General features: G+C 41.1%; 1 protein-coding gene across 2 annotated transcripts in view; it reads right to left on the bottom strand.

The window, feature by feature from the left end:
- Positions 1-21058, bottom strand: part of MORC3 (MORC family CW-type zinc finger 3) — a 30883-nt gene extending 9825 nt beyond the window's left edge. The window contains exons 1-13 of one of the 2 annotated variants that reach the window (XM_087758585.1): positions 20537-21053; positions 16897-17080; positions 15358-15430; positions 11508-11640; positions 10168-10380; positions 9745-9894; positions 7572-7719; positions 6199-6330; positions 5816-5935; positions 5277-5374; positions 886-990; positions 653-775; positions 450-524 (exon numbers count right to left, since the gene is read on the bottom strand). In XM_087758585.1, the coding sequence (XP_087614711.1) occupies positions 450-524; positions 653-775; positions 886-990; positions 5277-5374; positions 5816-5935; positions 6199-6330; positions 7572-7719; positions 9745-9894; positions 10168-10380; positions 11508-11640; positions 15358-15430; positions 16897-16968 (1442 nt within the window). In that variant the 5' untranslated portion in view covers positions 16969-17080; positions 20537-21053. Of the gene's footprint in view, positions 1-449; positions 525-652; positions 776-885; positions 991-5276; positions 5375-5815; positions 5936-6198; positions 6331-7571; positions 7720-9744; positions 9895-10167; positions 10381-11507; positions 11641-15357; positions 15431-16896; positions 17081-20536 lie in introns of both variants that reach the window. The other variant, XM_087758586.1, reaches the window with a different exon arrangement.
- Between the last annotated feature and the right edge of the window lie 845 nt (positions 21059-21903).

Raw genomic sequence — 21903 nt, 5'->3', positions numbered from 1 at the left:
TTGAAAATAATAGTTACCTAGACAACGTCTCCTAACAGCCCAGCAGCTTGCTTCGCTAACATCCTAAACTATCCTCATACTGCTTACTATTATGAAACAATGCCCCTCTGAGACCTCTACTTGAACGCCAATTGCTACATTGCTCTCCTTAGTAGTTCTTACATGAGAGAGGCCCCTTTCATTATGACTTTCCTAATTTTGATTTAGGAAGGCAAACAGGTATTAAGTCAGAGAGAAATTTGAATGTAATGCCAACATGCTAATACCAGAGAACAGTGCTATTCATCTATTCACGGCTACAATCAAGACTTGAATTCAGGGCACAATTTTCTGGCTAGATATATTCCCAGAAGAGTTACAATTATACCACAGGTGAGAGAAAAGGGCATTTAGTTTTCACATTCATTTTCTAGTGTTGAGATACTTGTAAGAAAGTCTCTAGTACTCACTTTTTCTTGTAAGTTTTCTCATATGTAGGGTGTATTAATTCATCATCTTCTGGTTCTTCTGGTACACTACAATTCCTGAGTTAAGGAGGCGGGGAGGGAGGCAGAAAAAAAGTGACAGATAGAGTTTAACATCCATGCTTGTAACAGGTGATAAAATAAGAACTAAAAGCAGTATTTAGATATTCATCAAAATCTAATTTTACCGGAATTGTGGGTCAGGGTTCAGTGTGCAGTACCACTTGTCTGGCAAGTGCTCTATTCCATCTGGCAGCTTCCGCCATTTCAGACATGCATCACATTGTACCCATGTCTGATCAGGCTGTTTTCTGTAATGGAAAAAATATCAGAACTTTTACATGAGAAGTTCATTTTCGTGCCTATGTGTAAACCAGTAATAACAGTATGTAAAATTCTTCTATTTAGAAGTGGTACTCACTGTATCTCCTCAACTGGCAGAGCTAATGGATATTCTTCATTTTTCTTTGTTTTCATTTCATTCCAGTAATCATTAAGCTTTTCTCCTAATGCTGCTATTGTAAGTCTAAAAAGAAAAGTTTTTAAAAGACCATCTTAAATAATCAAATTCTAGCACTGAAAGAGCCTTTATAAGCTATAGTGAAAGAATAAATGCACGAGCCAGTCTAATATTTCTATTAGTACAACAGTAAGCTTTTTGCTTTTAGAAAACTCTAGAAATTAGGAATTGTGTGAAGTCATGTTTGTCTGCAAAAAGACTACTGGAAATGTGAACTGGAGCACAGACAAAGACTGAAATCAAGAGCACTCAATTCAGAAGCGCCGTGAATGTACAGTGCAAACCCTGAAGCCACCTCACCAGTTCAACCTCAATCATAGAAGAAACAAGTACAAAACCACCTCTGTCAATCCAGTACGTAGCTGTGTATTTGGCTGATGTTTCTGTACATCCGCTAACTGCAGGTTCATGACTACTCTAAGTTGACGTACAACAATACTACATGGAGACTGCAGATGTATGATCACTTTAATGTAGAATAAAGTCTACATGCTGTTAAAAGGAGCAGGCCTGTCCTACCCTAGAGGTTAATTTTTAGCTGGATTAGTTTCCTGATCAGGGCTCATCCTGCGGCTCAATGACTGCTAGAGCTGGCACACACAGGAGGGAGTGGTGCGGGAGAAGAACAACAAGCCCCACCGGTGAGGTAGAGGTAAGACTGTCATCTCATCAGCATGCTGAATTTACACCAGAGTAAAGTGGCTGGGTAACCAAAGCCTGAGAGTCAGTCCCTCCCTGCCTGGCTTATTCCAACATCTACACCACCCCGTCCCTTCAACTAACACAAATGTTTGTGCAGTGAACTAGTCTGACCTCGAGATTTTTGATCTAGGTCACCTCTGAACCGCAGTCATTAATTTCTGTGCCAAAAAAAAGGAAGTACCACAAAGGCAGAAATGAGCAGCAATGCATGGATGGGATCACACCTCTCTTCTGGAGAGGGAAGAAGGGCAGGTCAGCTTACACTGATCATGCAATTACAGCATCAGTTTTATGTTTCTGGTTTGGGCTGGAAAGTTACCTTTTGGAAACCTGAAGCACTCTTTGCAGAAAAACCTTCCTAAAAGATCTTTCCAGTGTAGTATCTCTATGCCCATGTTACAAGTGTTTTTTAAAAAAGAAACAAGTAAAAAGCATTCAATGCTCACTGTGCCAGCCTGTGGGAACAGTGCAAACCTTGGTCACCACAAATGACTATCCTATGGCATTCCTAATTCCTCCCCCTCTGCCAAGGGAACTGTTAGTGCCACCGCACAGGAAATGGCTCAGAGAACATCTGTTTTGAAAAAACTAACACAAGAGCTATTTTCCAGTTAGACTGATTCCCTGATCGACTTTACCATGTGTTCTCGTTAATGGCTCTGCTAGCACAATGGTGGTAGAAACACAGGAACTGCTTAAAGCTGGCAGTATCACTGCAAAGAGCAGCACAAACTGTGGGTACCATTTAAAGACACAGACAGATTGAACTGTAGTGGCTGTAGCAGCTATCAGGCTTGCTACTCCTCCTCCAGAGGGCTGCTGTTTCAACAGCAAGAATGACCAGATTTATCTTGCTATAGTCCCTCAACTGCTGCAATTAACAGCTCCGTTTACGACAGCACTCTGGTGTGGTTTCTGGGTTATCTTTATATGCAGAGCTGAGTATAAATCAGCAATTCAGGAAAGGTGTTGTGGACAGTTCAGGTTGCCAGTGAAAGCTGAACCACAACTGGCTGAAGGGCAAAACATACAGCTTGAAAAAGGTAATGACTTCTCCCAAAGTTTACCCCACCTATGTTTGCAAGTCAATACCCTGAATTTCTAAGTACACTTTGAAAGCAAGTGTTAGGGCACATAGAAGGAAAGTGCCTGCTCCTTTAAGGGCATATAGTCAAAGGAGACATAAACAAGAACATACAGAGACAAACCTGACTGACAAGGGAGGTAGTGATAAGAACAAACCTGGCCAGTCACACTAACTGGTAAGGATAGGTGAAGTGTGAGAATGTTTATTTTTTCAGTTGGGAGGATGAGGAAAGGGAAGGAGACAAACACAGAGGCATAGCACCTGACCAATTAGCATTAACAAAGACAACCAGAAACAAACCTGGTCATTCACAATTATTGACAGGCTATCAAGAAACTGCAGGCAAACAGGGATTTTGCAACTGATAAGGATGCAAATCTGAGGGTCCAGGACCTTTGGAGGGGGTCAGCTGAACTACGCCAACTGATGAGGCAACGGGCATGGGGAAGGGGCAACAGGGAGGAACAAGGAGGCGGGTAGATAGAAAAGGGTATAAAAGGAGCTGGTTGCATGTAAACCAGGCTCAGTCAGTACTGTTGTCTGGCTGAGCCCTGTGCCTGATCACTGGAGTCTGTCCTATCTTCTTATTTAATGTTCTCTTAACTCTCTACATAATCTCATTCTCTATCCCATGTGTACGTGTATGGCAAGGACTAAGTGCCAGCTACTGGTGAGAGCTCTTTGTATGTGAGTGGATTTGGTGCCAGCTCCTGGAGTCAAGACCGGGTGTGTGGTGTCAGCTACTGGAGGTCTCAGCTGCCACCCACTGAGAGAGGAACGGTGTGTCCCCCAAAAACCAGCTCCTGGGGTGGACCAGATTGAGTGAGGGGCTCGGCGCTGGCAGCTGGAGCAGGACTGTGGGTCACAGCCCCGCATGCCTGCTGCTGGTGGGGGGACAAGTGTCTGCATCTTCCCCAGTCCCAGTGTCCTGGTGTGCACGGAGTGTACATGTGTATTTGCTAGCAAACCCCAAACCGGACTCAGCAGTGAACAGGAGGCCCCAAGTCTGGGCAGAGGCATCAGGCAGGCAAGGGGTTGTGCTGGTATACCCAGGGGAACTCGTGAATATGGAGTGTCTGTGGTACAAGTGTGAGTGCACGCGTTTGCTAGTGAACATCAAACTGCACTAGCCAGGGCGTAGGGGACCTGTGAAGCAGGCAAGAGGGCCTGGGATCCAGGCAGGGGTACCAGGAGGACAGAGGGGCCATGCCAGTACTCAGAGGATCCACAAATGTGCGTGTGCTTGTGAACCCAGCGTGTCGTGTGTGCCTTCACTTTTGAGCTTCTATCTCTACCACGCGAGGAGCAGGAAGGGGACTTGGCTGTTCATGTTTTATGAGAGTCCTGTATGTAGGTGCATCTTGTCTGTGGCAATCTGTGTAACCAGCCATGCATGTGTAAGTCTGGGACACGTGCTCAGCTTTGCTACTGGTTGAACCTGCAAACAGGAATGTGGCAGTCATGTCCCTCAGCCTGGGCTCCAGTGGCTGGGCAGGAGGGAGTCCTGGGACACAACTGCTGGAGGAGGTGGCCGCTCCTAATACCCCTTAACATGAAGCAGCACAGAAAACAGAAAATAGCCTTGTCAACATGAAAGGAAAGAAAGTAATACAGAGCAGAACAATTCTCAAGGTTTGTATTCAGGAAATTTTCTGTGGACAGTCTTTACACCTCAGCCTGAAAACTGTTTAGGTAACTCATCCTCTCTAGTCCTTCCTCCCCACATGCCTCCTTCCGCAATGCCAGCACAACTGATTCACAGCAGAGCAGTGTAAACAGACTAGGAAATTCACCTGGCTTAAAAACAATTATCATCTCTGAAAATTTTAAGCCAGACTAGATTCCCAATCTGGTTCACAGTTTAAATAGAGGAACTATCACACTAGATACTGACTGATGGGATGGGTGCAGGTATGTGAAAAAGTGGCAACCCCGAGTTAGAAATAAAAACTAAAACAAAGCAATGTCCCAAATCACTGCTGCCTTCAGGATGTCAGGTATTTTAAATGCTCTATCAGGTAGCAGAGGATCTGAGGGCATTCAAGTCCACTCTTAAGAAAGAAATTGAAAAGAATGGCTCAAAAATACCCAACAAAGCTTTTCCAAAAAAAAGACCAAACAAAAATTATGAAAAAAGTTAAATAGTGTGGGATTAATGTATCGCAATTTTAGTCATGTGCCATACAAATATCCACATCTCAGTGAATTATTCTGTGCTTATTTTATAACCAGTGAGGGACAGAATTGCAACCAACCACTCTTAGGGCACTTGCTTTAAAATGATGTGTATGATACTCTAGACTTCACTGACTGCACAACAAATGCAGTATGACCAGTGTAGATGTCAACTTCCCACCCCTACTGTTCAGAACAATCATGCAGTTTAATGATGGAACATAAGCTTTTATTCTTACTACTTAGAAAAGAAGCTGCCTTTATCATCAAGTATTTCACAGTGAACAACACTATTCAATAGAAAGTCTAGATAAAAACATACATTTACCTGTATTCATTTGTGTAGTCAAAATCTTGTTTGTTATGAGTTGGTTTTAGGAAGTTGCATTCGATAATCCCAACCACACCAACACCCATGTTGTTTGCCTGTAAGAAATTAAGATCTATCAGGAAAAACAACATATATTCTATGCTAATATTGCAAGAGTTTGCCAGAGGTAATTGTAAGCTATATATACTAAGTAAAAACAATTTTCTGGCTTACGACTCTTCTGCAAAAAGAAACTCTCAACACAAGCCCCCTATATAAAAAAAAAAAACAACCACCTGTTCCACCCCTCTTTGTGTCCTGAAAGATATGCTCAGGCTTATATTTTGTATATCAAGCTTAGTTTCAAAAACAAACATTAAAACAACTGCATACAATTTAATACAATTTTTAACTGCTGCACAAACTAAAAAAAGGTGGTTTTATAAACGGTACGTCAATATCCTAGTTTCCATCTGTATTTTTTTTTTTTAAATCAGCGTTTGAGTGAAAATGATTTCTAAAGGTGTTAAAATATTTTTTGAGTTTTAATTTCTTACCTTTAACTGACATCCAACTCTTTCATAAGCTTTGATGAGTCTGTTTTTATGGTACATCATTATTCCATAATGATCTTTGTTTCTGCAGTTAAATCCAAAAGTAATTCTTACTGTTTTAGCCTTTTACCAAATATTAAGGAAAAATCTGGTTAATCTCACGTAACACAAAAATACAGTTACTCTGAGCGTTCATTCTAAACTGGGTCCTGGAACTTTCTTTCTTTATATTGAGATAATTCCTTCAGCGTGTCTTCACCAAAAAAACAAACAAACAAACAAAAAATCATATAACTGCAACATACCCAGCAGAATCCAGACAGCTTACATAAAAAGTCACATCATCAAATTCAGCGTGCAATGATGTAAATATTAGCAAAGGATACATTCAAAAATTTTGGCCTATATATATCGTGTTCAATGAAGGCAAGGCTTTTGGAAACCAGCTGTGTTTTCACTTTTTGTCCTCGCAGAATGATCTGCATCGTTGGCTTCAGATACAAAATACTGCAATAAGCCTACAAAACAGATAGCAACTCCTGTTATAAAAAAACCCCAAAACCTCAAGATATTCATATTTTACAATATACATTATGCTTAGGAAGATAAGCTCAAGTTTTAATTAAATTTTATGAAATGTGTTTTTTTCCAACTTGAATCCAGAAAAATGGGAAATGCAAGTGTGCATAATAAGCATACATATATGACAAATTAAATGAATAGCAATTGAAGGACAACTTTTATGAATATGACAAGTTAATCAGGTGTCTGAAGATGCAGTTTTACCACTAAAAGATCTCTCAATTAAACACACAAGCCTCTCTTTTCTTATCCCCTACTGAGAGCTTAAAAATTCTACTACAAACTTTAAAATAACAAACAAAAGCAAGTGTGTTAACTTTGTTCCAAATGACTGCATATTATCATAGCTTGGTAACAGCTATGCAATCTTCTTATAAATATGTCTATCTATGAACTTTAATTTGCATATCATTTATCATAATATTCACAACTTCTAATAATTGAAGTGGATATAGGACTTCAGTGAGTCTTAGAATAATTGAAGGTTTTAGTTCAACTGGAATAATACTTCTGAATATTATCCACAAGAAGTGCCCAAACACCTAGCAATTCCAGATGCACTTTCTTACAAAGAGAAGCTTTCAAAGCTTATGAATCAATAGTGGAGACAACGGCCGTATGAATTAGCCTACAGAAAAGCCTTGTCCCTGTCTGCATGCACGTATTCAAACAATGGAGCTGCTTCCCGATTCCTCTACCTCTTTTTGAAACCTAGAAATGACACTTTGCCAACCGAAACCTATCTGTTTTAAAAGATCCGCATGGGCATAGCATCAGTACTATACGCATGTACACCTGCACTACAATGGAATGTTTACTCTGCTGACAACCACACACACCCCTATTTAATTTCTGAAGCTACTGATTGCATTTCCTTCTTGCTCCTTAGTGAATAATGATGATTACATTTAACAGCAAAAGTTATTTGCCAGACTACATAAACCCAAGTAATTTTCTTCTAAATAAACAGTAAATGTTTACACAAGTTCACAAATACATTCCACCTTCAGTTTTCAAAGTTTATGTTGACATATTGCCCTAACATTTAAATTCTGACATTTGTCCTCCCCCCCATCAACACTTCTGTAGTATAGTACATTATATTAAAACAAAAACATACAACCTCCAGCTTCCAAAAAAACCCAAACAAATGAATTTTTTAAAATGTTATACATACTCGCAGTGAGTAGTCACTTTCTGGAACAATCTGGTCCAGCCTCTCTTGTTTTTTATATCCTCTTTTGCCTGTTTCATCTAAGTCTTCTGGAATTCTGATGTCATATTTATCCTTGTCAAAGTCAAACTCTGTTTTTTCATTTTTATCTCTAAGAAATAAGATTAAAAAAAATATACTAATTATGGGGAAAAAAGGCAACACAAGATAAGATATTGTGGTGCACCCAGCAGGTATCACAAAGATGCAAAAGAAAGGGAATTCCTTTGAGCCACGGTAATTTTCTTCACAGATTTGCTAAAATTCACGTAACCAAAGTTCACCAGTTCCTTTCTGACATCTAAGGAATACAAGAGAAGTGATAGCAAGTGAGCTATTCATGAATTCTAACTTAATTCTAAACAGGTCACACTTCAAAAATAAAAGCAATCAGTATCAGCTTTAAATTCTGGATGGACCAAGACACACATTCCTTCTAAATGCAAGATTTCTGAACACTACAATTGTCTCCCTAAGTTTTTTAATGCTGCAAAAAATGACACTCACTGCAGCTTTCCAACTCAATAATTATCACAATTTCTTATTGCACCACTCACCAGATGCATATGCTATATTTAGTTGCAGATGTATACATGCAGTATACTGGCAGTACCTTTGCACAACATTGAGATATATCACAGCTGGCACAAATATTCCAGAAATAACATCTTTTAATACTGAAACAGCCGTTTGTTTGTTTTTTTTAAGTAGACTTGATTACAACATATTAGAAACAACATTAACCCCGCCCAAGTGTTCCTTCCCACAACTTCCCAAAATTCAGAACGTGAAAGTTATCCTGCCGAGTCAGCTGAGTTCACTGTATTTTCTTTTGCTCAAGCAATAAGTGATGCACACTCCTAAAAATGTTCATACCTAAAAAGAAATGAAAGCCTACCTGAGCAATGCAAATTAGTTTCTGAAGCGTAAAGGAGGTGAAGTTTTTCTTATGAAGCAGGTGCCAAGGGGAAACAACCAGAATTAGTAATACATTTGTTATCTCCAGCTTTCTTGTATTAAAATCTCCTAAGCAAAAAGTGATTCAGGGCTCTAATACTCGCAAGAAATTAATGAAATAAAAACCCCCCAAACTTTTCACCTGCTATAATTGACTGAGATGATCCTTGTCCTGTAACATTTAATCTATACTCATCCAGGTGTGGTTTCCTGCCCCTCTCCCCCCCGCCCCCTTTTTCTGATGGGCAACAATACAGATAAGAAACTGAAAAACAAGCTAGTTTCTTGCCAAATCCACAGGACTGAAACAGTTCAAAATTGCTTCCTATGGATACCTTGTTATTTCAAGTATTTAAAACTACAGTAAGCTAAACACTTAAGAACATAGTATAAGACAACATCTTCCCAACCAACTGGTGCCATCACAGTTAAAGGCATGTTAAAGCTTTTTGGGACAGACCATCAGACAGGTTCCCTGCTAATAAGGCAGCAGCAAAGATGGGAAGGAAAGGGAAAGAAGATGGGAAGTGATGACACCCAGCTGCCACTGCTACAGCAACAGCTGTTTCAAAAAAAAAAAAAAAAAAAAAAAAAGCAAAAAAAAAAAGCATCAAGCAAGTCAAAGCTAGAATAGAAAAGGCTGGAAATCTGTACTGCCATGAACAATCCCAGACAGGCATTAAGATAAATACACACAACTGTATTTATACACTTGGATTTCTATTTATTTTATGATAAACAGTTAAGACGTTTAGAAAGGTCTACATCCCTCTAGAAGGATACTCCTGACTCCAAACTTAAAAAGCCAGTAATACTTGCCTGTACATACAAATATTTTCTGTTTGAATTTTTGCATTCATAATTTCATAGGTCTGAAAGAACAGATTTATAAGTTATCTATTTCAGTTTTCCTTCTGGCAAAAGCAACAGTACCTTATCGAAGGAAAATATTAAGTCCTTTACATTCTCCTTCCTTTTGCTTCGTTACTTGAGATATTAGCAACAGTTCTCATGCAACATTACAGCCCTTGAATCATGCAACTTTGAGTCTACTTGCCCAGTTACAGCTACCTGCACACAGTCTTTTGGAATTATTTACAAGAAAACCCTTGTATGTTTGCATACACTGAAAGATAACATAAACTAAATGAGAGATATAAGAGACTGGACTTCATCTTACCTTCTAAGATTCCAAATGATAATTCTTGTTCCTTTTTTCCCTATTATAGCATCTAGCTCTGCCAGTAATTTCTCCTCAGTAGAAAATAAAGAATGTGTTAAGATGGCCTTCAGGCTGTTTTTGGATTCTGTTGGATCACTTATCTGCCGTAAGCATTATGTTAAGGAGAGTAACTTCGAATGAAGTAAGCTTTCAGAAGATGAGGAAACTTCTGCAACAGTATCCTGTACTCACTTCACAGGTATCTCATTCCACATCTCAGAGCTCCTACAAATTTAAAGCCTTTAACAAATTATAGCCTTCCTTGCATCTTACAATTTACTGAGGGTATCTATAAGAATAGACAAGGAGATTACTGATATTATCATCCAAATTTTGCATGTACCCACAACTTTTCATTCAGAAATTCTTGAAAGGATATGTTGGTTGTTGAACGTCACTATAGGAACCATGACATGTTCTGCTTTTGTGACTTCAAGGAAAGTCTGAGATAACAGGCCCACACTCATGGTATCTCCATTCTTGGTGAAGACTATTGCATCTTTTCCCAGGCGCATGGACCCCGATTTAAACCCATTTCCATACAGTCCCACTGGAACACGACCATTCATTACAGATTTCTCACTGAAGCCGAAGCTGAAACACATGAAAACATTAGAAGAGTGTAAAAAGCCCTATAAAACTTGAAAACCAAAAAGATGAATGCAAGACTTCCCAAATTAGACTCAAACACAAAGAGTTAGTCTCTTGTTTTATAGATCAGGGACTACTGTACAATTAAACAATGTACAGCTAAGCAAATCCTGAAAGTTACCCGTATAACATTGCTAAAACCACACTGCAAGAATTCAGGAAAATTTACTTTCATCTTTAAGTACGGAAAAGAAATAACATCTGTCTGGAATTATGTAATAAACATTCTTACGGGATTCCAATAGTTATCCTGTTGCTTCACAATAAATACTAAGAAAAGCCCCTAAAGCTTTATTTTCCCCCCTCCACTTGCTTGAAAATGTGTGATCTACAAGTTTTCCATTAGTAACTACACATTACATTTAAAATAAAACAGGTAACTGTACGTGGAATTTAGCAAGCAGCTATTAATTATGGTATCTAACAGAAAAAGAAAAATAACAGTTTGAATTCAAGCTTGCTCAAGTTTAAACCCAGAGATTTATCTGCAGGCAGAGCAATATTTCAAGCTAAAAGAGCAACTGAACAGCAACCTCTTTGCTAACCGTCGAAACAAAAGTTGAAGAAAGATGAGTTCAAACCCTACAGAGTATTTAAAGATAAACAGACAAACCACATCAATATAATTACCATTCCCTTAAGTTTTCCACACTACCTTCTATTTTCAGTACTCCAAAGGGTTTGAACCGAATCTCTCTTTTTCTCTTGCTTGCAAATGTAAACTAAAGCAATCTTGAATAAAAAAAGAAAATTAAATTCTCCTTAGCTCCACTAAAGGGCACTACAGAGAGTTCACACAGCACAACCACTGCACGGAAAGTTAAATGGGAAGGTTGACAGAAAGGATAAAAGGAAATTATGAGATAAAAATACACCTACAAAGTTGTGTGAAAGTTTTGCTAGCATCTGTCTATTCTAGAGTCTCACTTGGATAATTGCTCATCTTCAGAAAAGTTAAGTTTATGAACAAAATTAGTCAATTACCTATGAGAAAAAGGAATAAGCTGAGTAATAACAGAACTAGAAGCTGGAATTTTTACAAGAAAAAAATTGCAAAAGAGGTTATCCACCTTAGCATTTTGTGCAGCTTCTCTGAGTTCATACCATTTCCGTTATCAGTGAACGTCAAGCATATATTGTCATTTATCACGGTTTTGTCTATCCATATCTGTTTAGCGCTCACATCTGGATCATAAGCATTATCTGAAGAGAAAGAAAGCAAACAAGGGTGGGATACTAAAAAGCAAAAATTAAACAGTTTAAGTGTGAACATATTTTAAAGTGTTTAATTCCAGTGAAGATGTCAGATAGCAACTCTTCCAAAGTTACTTAAATTCACATGCAGCACGCAACAGAGCTTTATTTAGCAGGAATACATATCTAATCAATCTGCCAAATGTTAGTCTTGCAATACTGCCAAACAGCTATGTGGAATAGCTGTCCCCAACTTTATTACGATGCTACGCTTGCACATATATTTATTTGGTGAATATGGCAGCTTAACGTAGTTCCCTAATGACCCTGAAGAGTCACATGCTAAACTAAGAGCTCTAAAATTGCCATCATTTTTCAGTTCCACAGTTAGGTATGTGATATAGTTGCAGAAAATTTGTGCTGGCACAGATATAAATTTCTCAGCTAAGACACTGAATATTAGTCAACCTTTACACAGAAGCAAGAAGCCATAGTTTTTAATAAAGTAAATGTTATGCTAAAACCTATATCTCCTGAAACACTGTCTTCTTTATAGATGATAACAATAAATCAAAACATTACAATGAAACAGCTGCATCAAAACCTGGCAAACCTTGCCTGAAAACTACACAAAATTTCCCAGCTATTACAGATGACAGTAATATATAGGCAAAAATGTAGGTGAAGATGAGTGGCTCAAACACGAGAATAGAAAATGAAACTAAGACAACTTTCTACTTTTGTTTCCTGCCTCCCAAGCAGCTGTTGCAATATGTACTTTCTTCCAGCCATACAAACACCTCTTGTGACTGGCTCTCAGGAGGCTAGGTTATTGTTCGCAATGCAGACAATAGCGCATCACTAATATAGACATGGCTGCAACATCTTACCTGCTGCGGGCCTGGGAAATCAGATTTCAAATACTATCACAACTTCAGATAATCAAATTTGAGATGCTAAAAAAAGCAAGCAAAAAACCTGAAGCCCAACTCCCCACATCCCAGGTAGTTCTGTGACATCCAGAATTTTGACTCCACAGGTGCAGGAGATTTACATGAAAAAATTATTGCTGCTCTACTACCATATCACTTCCATATTAACAGAGCTGAGTGTCACAAATATGTATTTTGCTAGGGCAAGGCGTTCAAACCTAAGAAGGTATGACTTTCACAAAAGGGAGGTACAAAATGCTTTAGACTAAACTTACTATTTACAGGATTTGAAAGAGCTTGCAGCGTTGCTATCGCAAGTGAAACAGAAACCATCGCTCTGCAAACATTTCTTGGCAGCAAAGCTAGTTTAAATCTCATCTGCCCTAACATCACTTTCTTGCATCTCTTTTCCCGCCCCTTCCCCAGCACTGTGCTGCTCATGGAATTTGTGAGGGGGGAAGCACAGGGAGGAAGAGGGGTGGAATGTGATGGCACAGCAGAAGGCAGTGCCCCTGCCCCACTGCCTGTTTTGCAGGTTCAGCTGAGGGCCATAAATAAACAGCTCAAGCCAACACTGCAACCTATAAAAAGGAATCACAGCTTGGTAACTTGCTTTCTATAGGCATAAAGTACAAATTGCATCCACAGTGAAAAAGTTCATAAAATATATTTCAGCATCAACAAAAGAGGACATTTCAAGTACAACTGAAAGTTTGAAAGTATTCTTCTAAGACCATAATTTGTGTAAGTCTTCTGATTCGCTAGCTCACCAACTCTCTCTAGATGTCCCATTTACCCTCTTCCAAGTATCACCATTAGTTCACCTAAATTTAATCTGACTGGGGACTAATGGGAGAAGCTGGCAATATAACCATCAAAAAGTTGACAGGGGGGACTGGAGCTTAAAAGGCAAATTTTAGCATACAGACCATTAACGTTTTAGGTAAGTTCGCATAAACTAAAATTCAGGCCTCCAGAATATAACCCTATTTATATTATTTGATATTTGGCATATGGTATAGCCTTACATAGCATGCAAAAGACAGATTACAAAACTTATTTAAATCAACATGACTAACTCAAAGCCTTTACAACCAATATGTTGCTGCTATGCTTTTGAAACTTTGTTAAAGCAACACATATGACAAACCAGAGGCAAAGGAAGAAGACAAGTTTGCATGCCTTGCACAGCACATCTACTGTCATTCCAGCCAGGTATGGCATGGGGTGATAAAACAGCTGAAATGACTTAACATACTGTTACCCTCAAAACAGCCAGCCTTTCCCGCAGTCATGTGGTTCTGGTTTCCTCCTTTGTGACAGCTCTGGCCTTATCTAGCTGAAAAATTCCTATTTTCGCTTGTTAGGTTAATTTTCTGGATTAGCAACAGCAAAACTTCTCCACAGGAAGCGAAGGAATGTGTGACCAGAAACCTTGCTCCCTTTGGCAGCAGCAAACTGCTAGATAAACTTGGCAAGTCTTTCCAAACCACACCTTTATTTTGAGGAACCACTTCAAGAAAGTCTGCTAATCATTCCCTAACTTGGGAAACAAGCAACTCTGAAGATACCCGGTTAACAGCTATTCAAAAATCAAAGGCAGACGATCAACAGGAGCTAATAAATTACACAGATATACAAGCCCCAGCTAAGAGCAGATGACAGAGACAATAACAAAGAGCAGAACTTTTAGGATGCTAATGGATGGACCATTAAAAGGAACCACTCAACTATAACCCTGAAGATGTTCAGCCAGAAACTTGATAACCCAAAAGAAGAAAATGAGGGTGTTTGAGGGGTATTGTGACAATGTGCAAAAATTACTATTGGATGTTTTCAGGAAGCATCAAAGAAAGAAAGGTCAAAGTCGATGGGAGAAGAATGGTATAATGGGGGCGGGGAATAACACAGGCTGATTGTGTGCAAGCTGGCTGCTGGTCAGTAGGCTTGTATGGTTGGACCCTGTGCCACTCTGTTGTACATTCTTACTAAACACTATTTCTAACGATTGCCTGTGTGAGTGTGCTCTCTATTCTCAATGTGTCTCTGTACGCATTTGTTCTGCTAGCAAACTTTAAGTTGGACAAGCCAACAAGTTGGAAGAAACCAGAAATTGCTGAGATCCAAGGTCTAAGCCAGAGACTGGTAAAAAGTCCACAGGTACTGAAGGGACTGCCAGGTCTTGGCAAAACACCCAGAAACGTGGGTAAGCACATGTGATAAGTGAGTGAAAGTACACATATGTGCCACTAATGAACTTTAAACCTGGTTAGTCAGGAAGCAGCAATAGGATAAGGCCATTTGTGCTGTTCACGTTTCCAGCATTGCTTGTGTTTATGTGGGTTCTTGCAAAGTTACTGTCCTCCTGTCTGTGCTAATCTGTCTGTGGCCAGCTGTGTCTGTACAGGATGCAAGCGTGCACGGACATCTTCGAAATGTGCACTCAGCCTTACTATTCTTTGGGCCTGGGAACAGCAAAAAGCAGTAGGCTTGCATTTGGTGGACTAGAAGAGAAGGAATTCACTTGGTCCCACGGTCTTCTGTATTTGGCAATCCTTAATAAATTCAGTAAAAAGAAACTGGAAAATCCTACGATGCCTCTGCAACTGATGTGAGGTAGTACGTATGCTGTTACAAAAGAAAAAAGTCAATCTGACTGTACAAAAAAAAGATGTTGTAAGATTCTGAATGGTAACAACAGGATCAACTACTTCCCCTACCTGAAGGCAGAAAGTTTTACAACAAGAAAAAAGTATTACAATCAAGTACTCAGGCAAACTATTGATCCACATACCTATAAGTTCTGCAATTGCACTGAAAGGCCAGGTGTGACTGGTAGAGTTGGTATGCAAGAACTTTGGACAAAGCTGAAATAAACCACAAACAATGGCATTAGTTTGCACTCTTCAATGATACCAAGCCAGAAAACAGTACGTTAAAGTAACACTAAATGAAGCTGTTTTGTACAACACTACAAAAAGGCTGTAATTTAATTTACTTTTAGATATTGGCATACTAACACCTTTTAAAGGGAACATTAATACAGCATTAAGCACAGTATCATACTATATTCTGAGCATGGGTTATATTGTCATCCTATCAAACTCTCTTTATCTTTATAAAAACTATTGCCATATACTGACGCTAGAGGTTACAGAAAACATCAAAGCCTTAGTCCAAATCTAGTAACAGAAGCACGTGATCTCAAATGTTAAAAATGTACATCTTAAACCATGAGTATTAAACTTAATCCGAAAAGTGACTGGCACCTAATATACTCAGTGGCTTACTGTCCGATGTCATTGCTCCTTTTGCCCATATTGATCAAAATCACCTGTCAGATTCTCTCAACTAGTGGCTTGTGCTTTTAGCAGTTTGATCTCATACATTTTATCCTCACTTATGATAAGATGTAACCAGAGGAACGTAGCCACTACTAGGATTAGATGAGAATATACAAATAAAGTACCTATTTATGGGATGTATCTTGTAGATGTCAGTGACAAAAGTATTCTCAAGTAATTTATGAAAGCCTGGGTTCATATATATTCACCTAGATCGAAAGACTAGGAAAACCAGAACTAAATATCCATATGACTTAAGGATTTGTCAATGCAATGTTTGGAGAAATTTAACTGCTGGAACTGATACAGTTGCATTTGCATTACCATTGAGAATATCCGTAATTATACTTTTACAAGGCCTTTAACATAAACCTATTGCACATATATGCTTGAGCCTCACTGGCATAGTTATGCTGATGGCATGAAAAGCAGTATCTAGGAATACAAAACGCTAGAAATAGTCCTTGTACAGTGCAGTTACATCAAAAAACATAATATAATCTACATTATAACATATATAAAATCAGAAAAATATTTAAAAATAGGGTGTACATATCCATACTTCATAAATTGTACAGAACTACTACACTGACAAGCACTTTTATATAGTTAGTAAAGTCTAAATAAAAGCAAGCAACCACTTCAAGTCTCTAAATTCATTTATCAGCAAAAAGGAATAATGCTACAAGCAAGTCCCAGAGACACGAGCCAGGTACCAGAGCAGGATTAAGGCAGCAGCAGCAGCCCTAGTTCAGATCAACATAAATTGCCAAGAAATCTCATCTTGATTCTAAGGTCATAAGAGCACAGGACACACTTTCAGACTACAACTTAATCCCTGCATTTCTCCATCGAGCTAGAGTACAAGTATGAATAGACATCACATTCTTCATTGCCATCTGTGCATTAGAACTCCAGTTTTATAAAATCTTGTAAATTGAGTCAGGCTAAGTCACTGTGTCCCTTTCAAATTTCTAACAGATACTTACAAATAATTCAGAATCCAAGAAGAAAATTACATCAAGCCTATTAATGGAAACCTCACATATTCCATGGCACATGGTTAAAAGAATCTTTTGATTTCTTCCTCTGCTATGCAGTAAGATCTCTGTATCAATCTCTTCAGTTCAGCCTTTCACAGTGCTGGCAGCATTTGTTCCTTTGCTTTCTGAGCTTCATGATCAAAATACACAAGAAACAACTGGTTTTTTTTTCCACCCAAAATCCCTCCTTGTCAAAACATAAACACTAACATCCAAACAACAAAAACCCCACCACACAGATGCACATTCAAGCATTCAGCATCTGCTCAACTCACTGCTAAAATATTTCTCTGCTGCTAGGCAGTGAAAAACTCCAACTATACAACCCAGGTAGACTGGGACCTCTGGAGTTACTACTGGCATTGTAACCGCAGCAATATGGACTTGGCAAAAAGTCCTGACTAGTTTTGATAAAGGCATGAATTCACAGTTGTGAACCTCCCCTGTCACCAGACAGTGCTGATGAAGGAAGGAACCTCAGCATCACCAACACTGACATAATCACAGATAAACGTCCTTTTTTCTGTGAAGGAAAGCGTACATGCGCATGGCAAGAAAATCTCTTCAAGCGTCGCCTGTGTAACGCAATGCTTCTGGATCCCTCATTTCACTGCTGCATACTAGTGATTAACTTTGAAAAGAACAGCCGTTTAAAGAAACAGCATCTTCTACAAAGAAACACAAGAATTATGCTGATCTTCTCTGGATTGCTGTTTCAAGTGGTAAGGTTTTGAGAAAGGCTGGAAGGTGGTACAGCAAACTGGGAACTTGTGAACAGGTACATGAAATGAGAAGATATGGGTTGGGACATGGGAACTGTAAGAAATTGATTCTTGGCTCTGATATCTCCCCCAGCAAAAGGCAAGCAAGTATCCCACAGCGTAGCTCATGGGAAAGTCTACCTCAGGGCAGACAGCACCATTTGCTCATGTAAGGCATTGAAACAAGGGCACGCAACAAAACCAGATTAAAAAAATGGAGAACAGTGGTTTAGGGCCATTACCTTCGCAGTTTGCTTCAGAGCATACTGAGCTGTCAGCAGCAACTCATCATTTCCCAATGAGTTAATCAGGAAATATTTAAGCCCATTTTGTCCCCTAACACTTCACTTCATCAAACCACCACTTTAATTAGCTCATGAATACTTGAAGTTCAATAAATACAGCAAAAACTTTTAGCTATGTTAGCATGACCGTAGCTGAGGCGATGCAGTTGCTTTCTTCGCTGGGCCTAATATATTTTGTTATTTGTGTGGGTTTTGGTTAGTTCCACTTTTTCTTCTGTGATCAAGTGCAGTCAAATCCCTTTTGGAGATACAACTAAACCTCCCCCTTCTTCAAACTGCACATACAGTTCACGTTATAAAAAGACTCAGCTGCACTAAGAGGAGCATCTCCTACTATTATAACCAGCAAATATTTAAGCATAAAGCAGCTTCTCTCTCAAAAATGACAGACAGCTTTGGGAATTTTAACTTCCAAGAAAACTGGAACTCTTCCATCCCTTGCAGAGCATAAGGCATGCACAAATCAAATTACCACTGAACAATCTGTCTTGTCTTATAAAGTATTTTGCAGCTTTTTGGGGAACAACCCCACTGCCATTTTCCCCTTCTTGCTTTTATCCCACCTGACTGCTTGTTTCTTTCCCGATATGTTGTCCTTTCTTCCTCCCTCCCAGTTATGCCAGTCCACTTACACGACTGTGTAATGAACTGCATCAGGGAGCTGATCCAAAGTAAAAACAATTTTTAAATCTTATTTTTAACCTGGATCATTTCCCTGATCTGTCTCATCATGCAACTGAGCAAAAAATTTACCAGAGCAACAGGAGATAAATGCCAGTGTGGGAATGAGTTACCAGGCCTGCTCACACTGCCTGTGTTGTTTATATATGCTTCTGAAACTAATGGAAATATTTTGGTGAAACCCAACATATTTCCAAAGAACAGCTGTTGACAGAAGAGACTGTGACCATCAGCTCTCTATTATTCTCTAGAAAATAGAGCCTTTTACACTGTAGGACACAACCTGTTAAAAAACTGTATCAGCTGCTTCACTTCTTTAGCAAAAACCTACAAAAATCACAGCTTTAACTGGAAATAGACGGAATGTAAACTTTCAGTTATGACTACTGACAAATGAAACCAAACAGCATCCTAAAAATAATTAAGAAAGTTACCAACTGCACCTTTAGCTTAGATTTCTCATCTGTATCTGTAAGAGTTCAGCTTGCCAAAGTGATTTCAACTTGAGAACAGTTTTAAACTCTGCAGTCTGACTAAAAATTTATTAAAAACAAAGGGAGACCTCCCTCCTCTTTTTTTTTTCTTTTTAAAGAAAAACATTGTGTTATCTAAAGAAGAAGGAGAACACTTCTCTAATAAAATGTCAGACAAACTGTGGATTTCAAACACTTACACAAATTGAAGACCTGAAATGAAAGTGTAATTCTTGAACTTCAAGTAGGTGACATTTATAGATAACCTCTACAATCATGGCAATTTATATTAAGGTAATTTAAGCAGTGCTGAGACTATACTAATGTACGTTTTTCACTCAAATGTTTTGACAAGTTACTTACTGTAATGATCCAGCTTCTTTCCACTATTCTATAAGTAAGAGTTACAAACACCTGGTTCATAACCTAAGTGTCACTTATAGGCATAGACAGCTGAACTCAGAAAGGCTTTAAAAAACATCCCGTTTCATCAATGATGTATCAAACAACTGAAAAAGTAGCTTTAACTTAGTTTAATTTATTAGCACAAATAAGGAAATGACCAAGTGGCACGAAAGGACGGCGACGAGCAATGCGGTGACTGAAAAGCCCAATACAGCGGTGGATTTAACTGCGTGCACGTTCATCACCCTTGTTAAAATTTAATTAGGCCTCTTGCAAAAAGTAGTTAAGATGTTAAGTTACAAGCTTCCAATTAGAGGTCACCACGTTCACAACTAACTACATCCCTACAACAGACTGTGAAACTCCCCCCCCCCCCCGATAACCGACCCATCCCACCCGCAGGCTGCCCCCTCCCCTCCCGCCCGGCCCGAGCCGACTTTGCCGCGCCCAGGGGGCTGACAGGGCCCCTCGGCCCACCACCCGCCCCGCCCCGCAGCCGGCGGCCGCGGACCCCCGGGGGCTCCCGCTCTCCCCCAGCGCCGGTTTGCTCGTCAGTAAAGCGACCGAACCGCAGGGCGCCGGGTAAGGACACTGCTGGGGACGGCGTCAGGCGAGAGAGAAGTCCGAGGCGAGGAGGGGGGTGATGGTTTATTTTAGGCGAAGGGCTCCGCAGCCCGCCCTTCCCAGCACTTGGACGGCAACTTTTTACCCCCGGAGAGGCGAGGCGTCGCCCCCAGCCCGGGCAGGCTCCGCGCCCCGCTTTCACTGAGGGGAAGCAACGGCAGCTCCCCCCTCCCCAGAGCGCCCTGCCCCTCAGCCCCGCGGGCCTGGCACAGGCTCCTCCGCTCCCCGCGGCTGCCAGGCAGCGCCGCCCCCCGTAGCGGGGACCACCGAGGGAGGAGGGGGAACCGTCCCCTCGGGAGCCCTCTCCCGCCGCCCCGCGGGGACCGGCGCCACTCACCGCGCTGAGGCGGATGCCGCCCTGTGTTTTCGCCGCCATCTTTTGTGCCGCAGCGAGAGCCGGGGCGGGAAGAGTCGGGGGAGGCGCTGGGGAGCGCCCGGGGCCCCCACTTCCGCCTCGCCCCCTGCTCGCAGGCTTCCGGCGCCAAGCGGGCCCGCTCCCGGGGAGAGGCGGGCCTCGCCGCCCCGGCGGGTCCGGGAGGGCGGAGGCTCCTCCGCGAGGCGATGCTGGGAGCGGCGGGGATGAGCGGCGCGGCCCGGGGGCGGGTAAACGCTGCGGCCGCCCCTCTGGGCAGAGCTGCCGTCGGCAGGGGCCGTGGCCGCCGCTCTGCGCTCCCTCCGCTGGCGGCGGGGGTGGGCTGCCGCCCCGCTGACGGGAGCGCAGCTGCAACGCCGCTTCTCCGGCGGCGACACCGTTTAAATGAGTAATTGACAGGCAGTAACGTGGAAGAGCTCGGTCCCGGGGGCCTGGCCGCCCGCGGCCCCCGCAGCCGGGCCGCGGTCCCACGGCTGCCCCTCTCCGCTGCCCCCGGTCTTCGCCGACGGCGGCGTCGGGTCGGGTTTACAACGGCCGTTTTCACCGCAGCAGTCACACCGCTGGGGGCGGGAGAAGGAGCCCACCCGGTACAAGTAACGGGCGTCGCGACGGGAAGGTTTAGCACTACCTGTATTCCATAGAGCTGCAGACAAGCGACGCCGCCTTCTTCTGCAAGAGGGGTAGAGGCCAGAATTCGTGTTTCAGACGCTGTTTACTCGCAGAACTGAATTCCTCAGGTGTTTCATTACAATCACTGTGGTCCAGCTATTGACATGTGTTTTGAGCTGTGCATGGTTACTTACCTTAAGTCCGGATTATCAGTTTTCTTCCTGGAGGACTTTAAAAACCCAGCTGCTTTACTCGCATTTATAGCTGGAAAGCTCCCTGGTCTTGTTGTCTGTCCAATTTTTCATTCCGTAATCTCAAATTTCTACAGCTGGAGGGGAGCTGTGATTTTGGCGGTGGATGGAAAATAATCCAAAACACCCAGAGATGTAGGCACACATTGCAAGAGAAACTAAAAGCCTGAGATAATTCATGGTGACTGAAACCTTAGAGGCCACTTACCCTTCAGTTGAGGAGCAGCCTTCAAAAGACCTTGAGGGAAATGCTTTCCCCTGCTATCTTCAACAAAAGCCTTTTTTTTTTTTTTTTTTTTTTTCCCCTTTTTCCTCTTCTAGGTGGGGCCTCACAACCCTGCCCACCACCATCAGTGAGACTAATGACAGTATTGGGGCTGCAAGGAATGCATTGTGCCTGCATGGATGCCTCTGCTCAGGGAATTATCACAGAAAACATACCTCAGCCTCTATCTGGAAGCGTCATCAGTT

Source organism: Nipponia nippon, unplaced genomic scaffold (assembly GCF_047370975.1).
Source record: "Nipponia nippon isolate SJK-2023a ecotype South Korea unplaced genomic scaffold, ASM4737097v1 scaffold_2, whole genome shotgun sequence".
Taxonomy (NCBI): domain Eukaryota; kingdom Metazoa; phylum Chordata; class Aves; order Pelecaniformes; family Threskiornithidae; genus Nipponia; species Nipponia nippon.
Note: the sequence above shows the minus strand (reverse complement) of the source record. Positions and strands in the feature narration are given on the sequence as shown.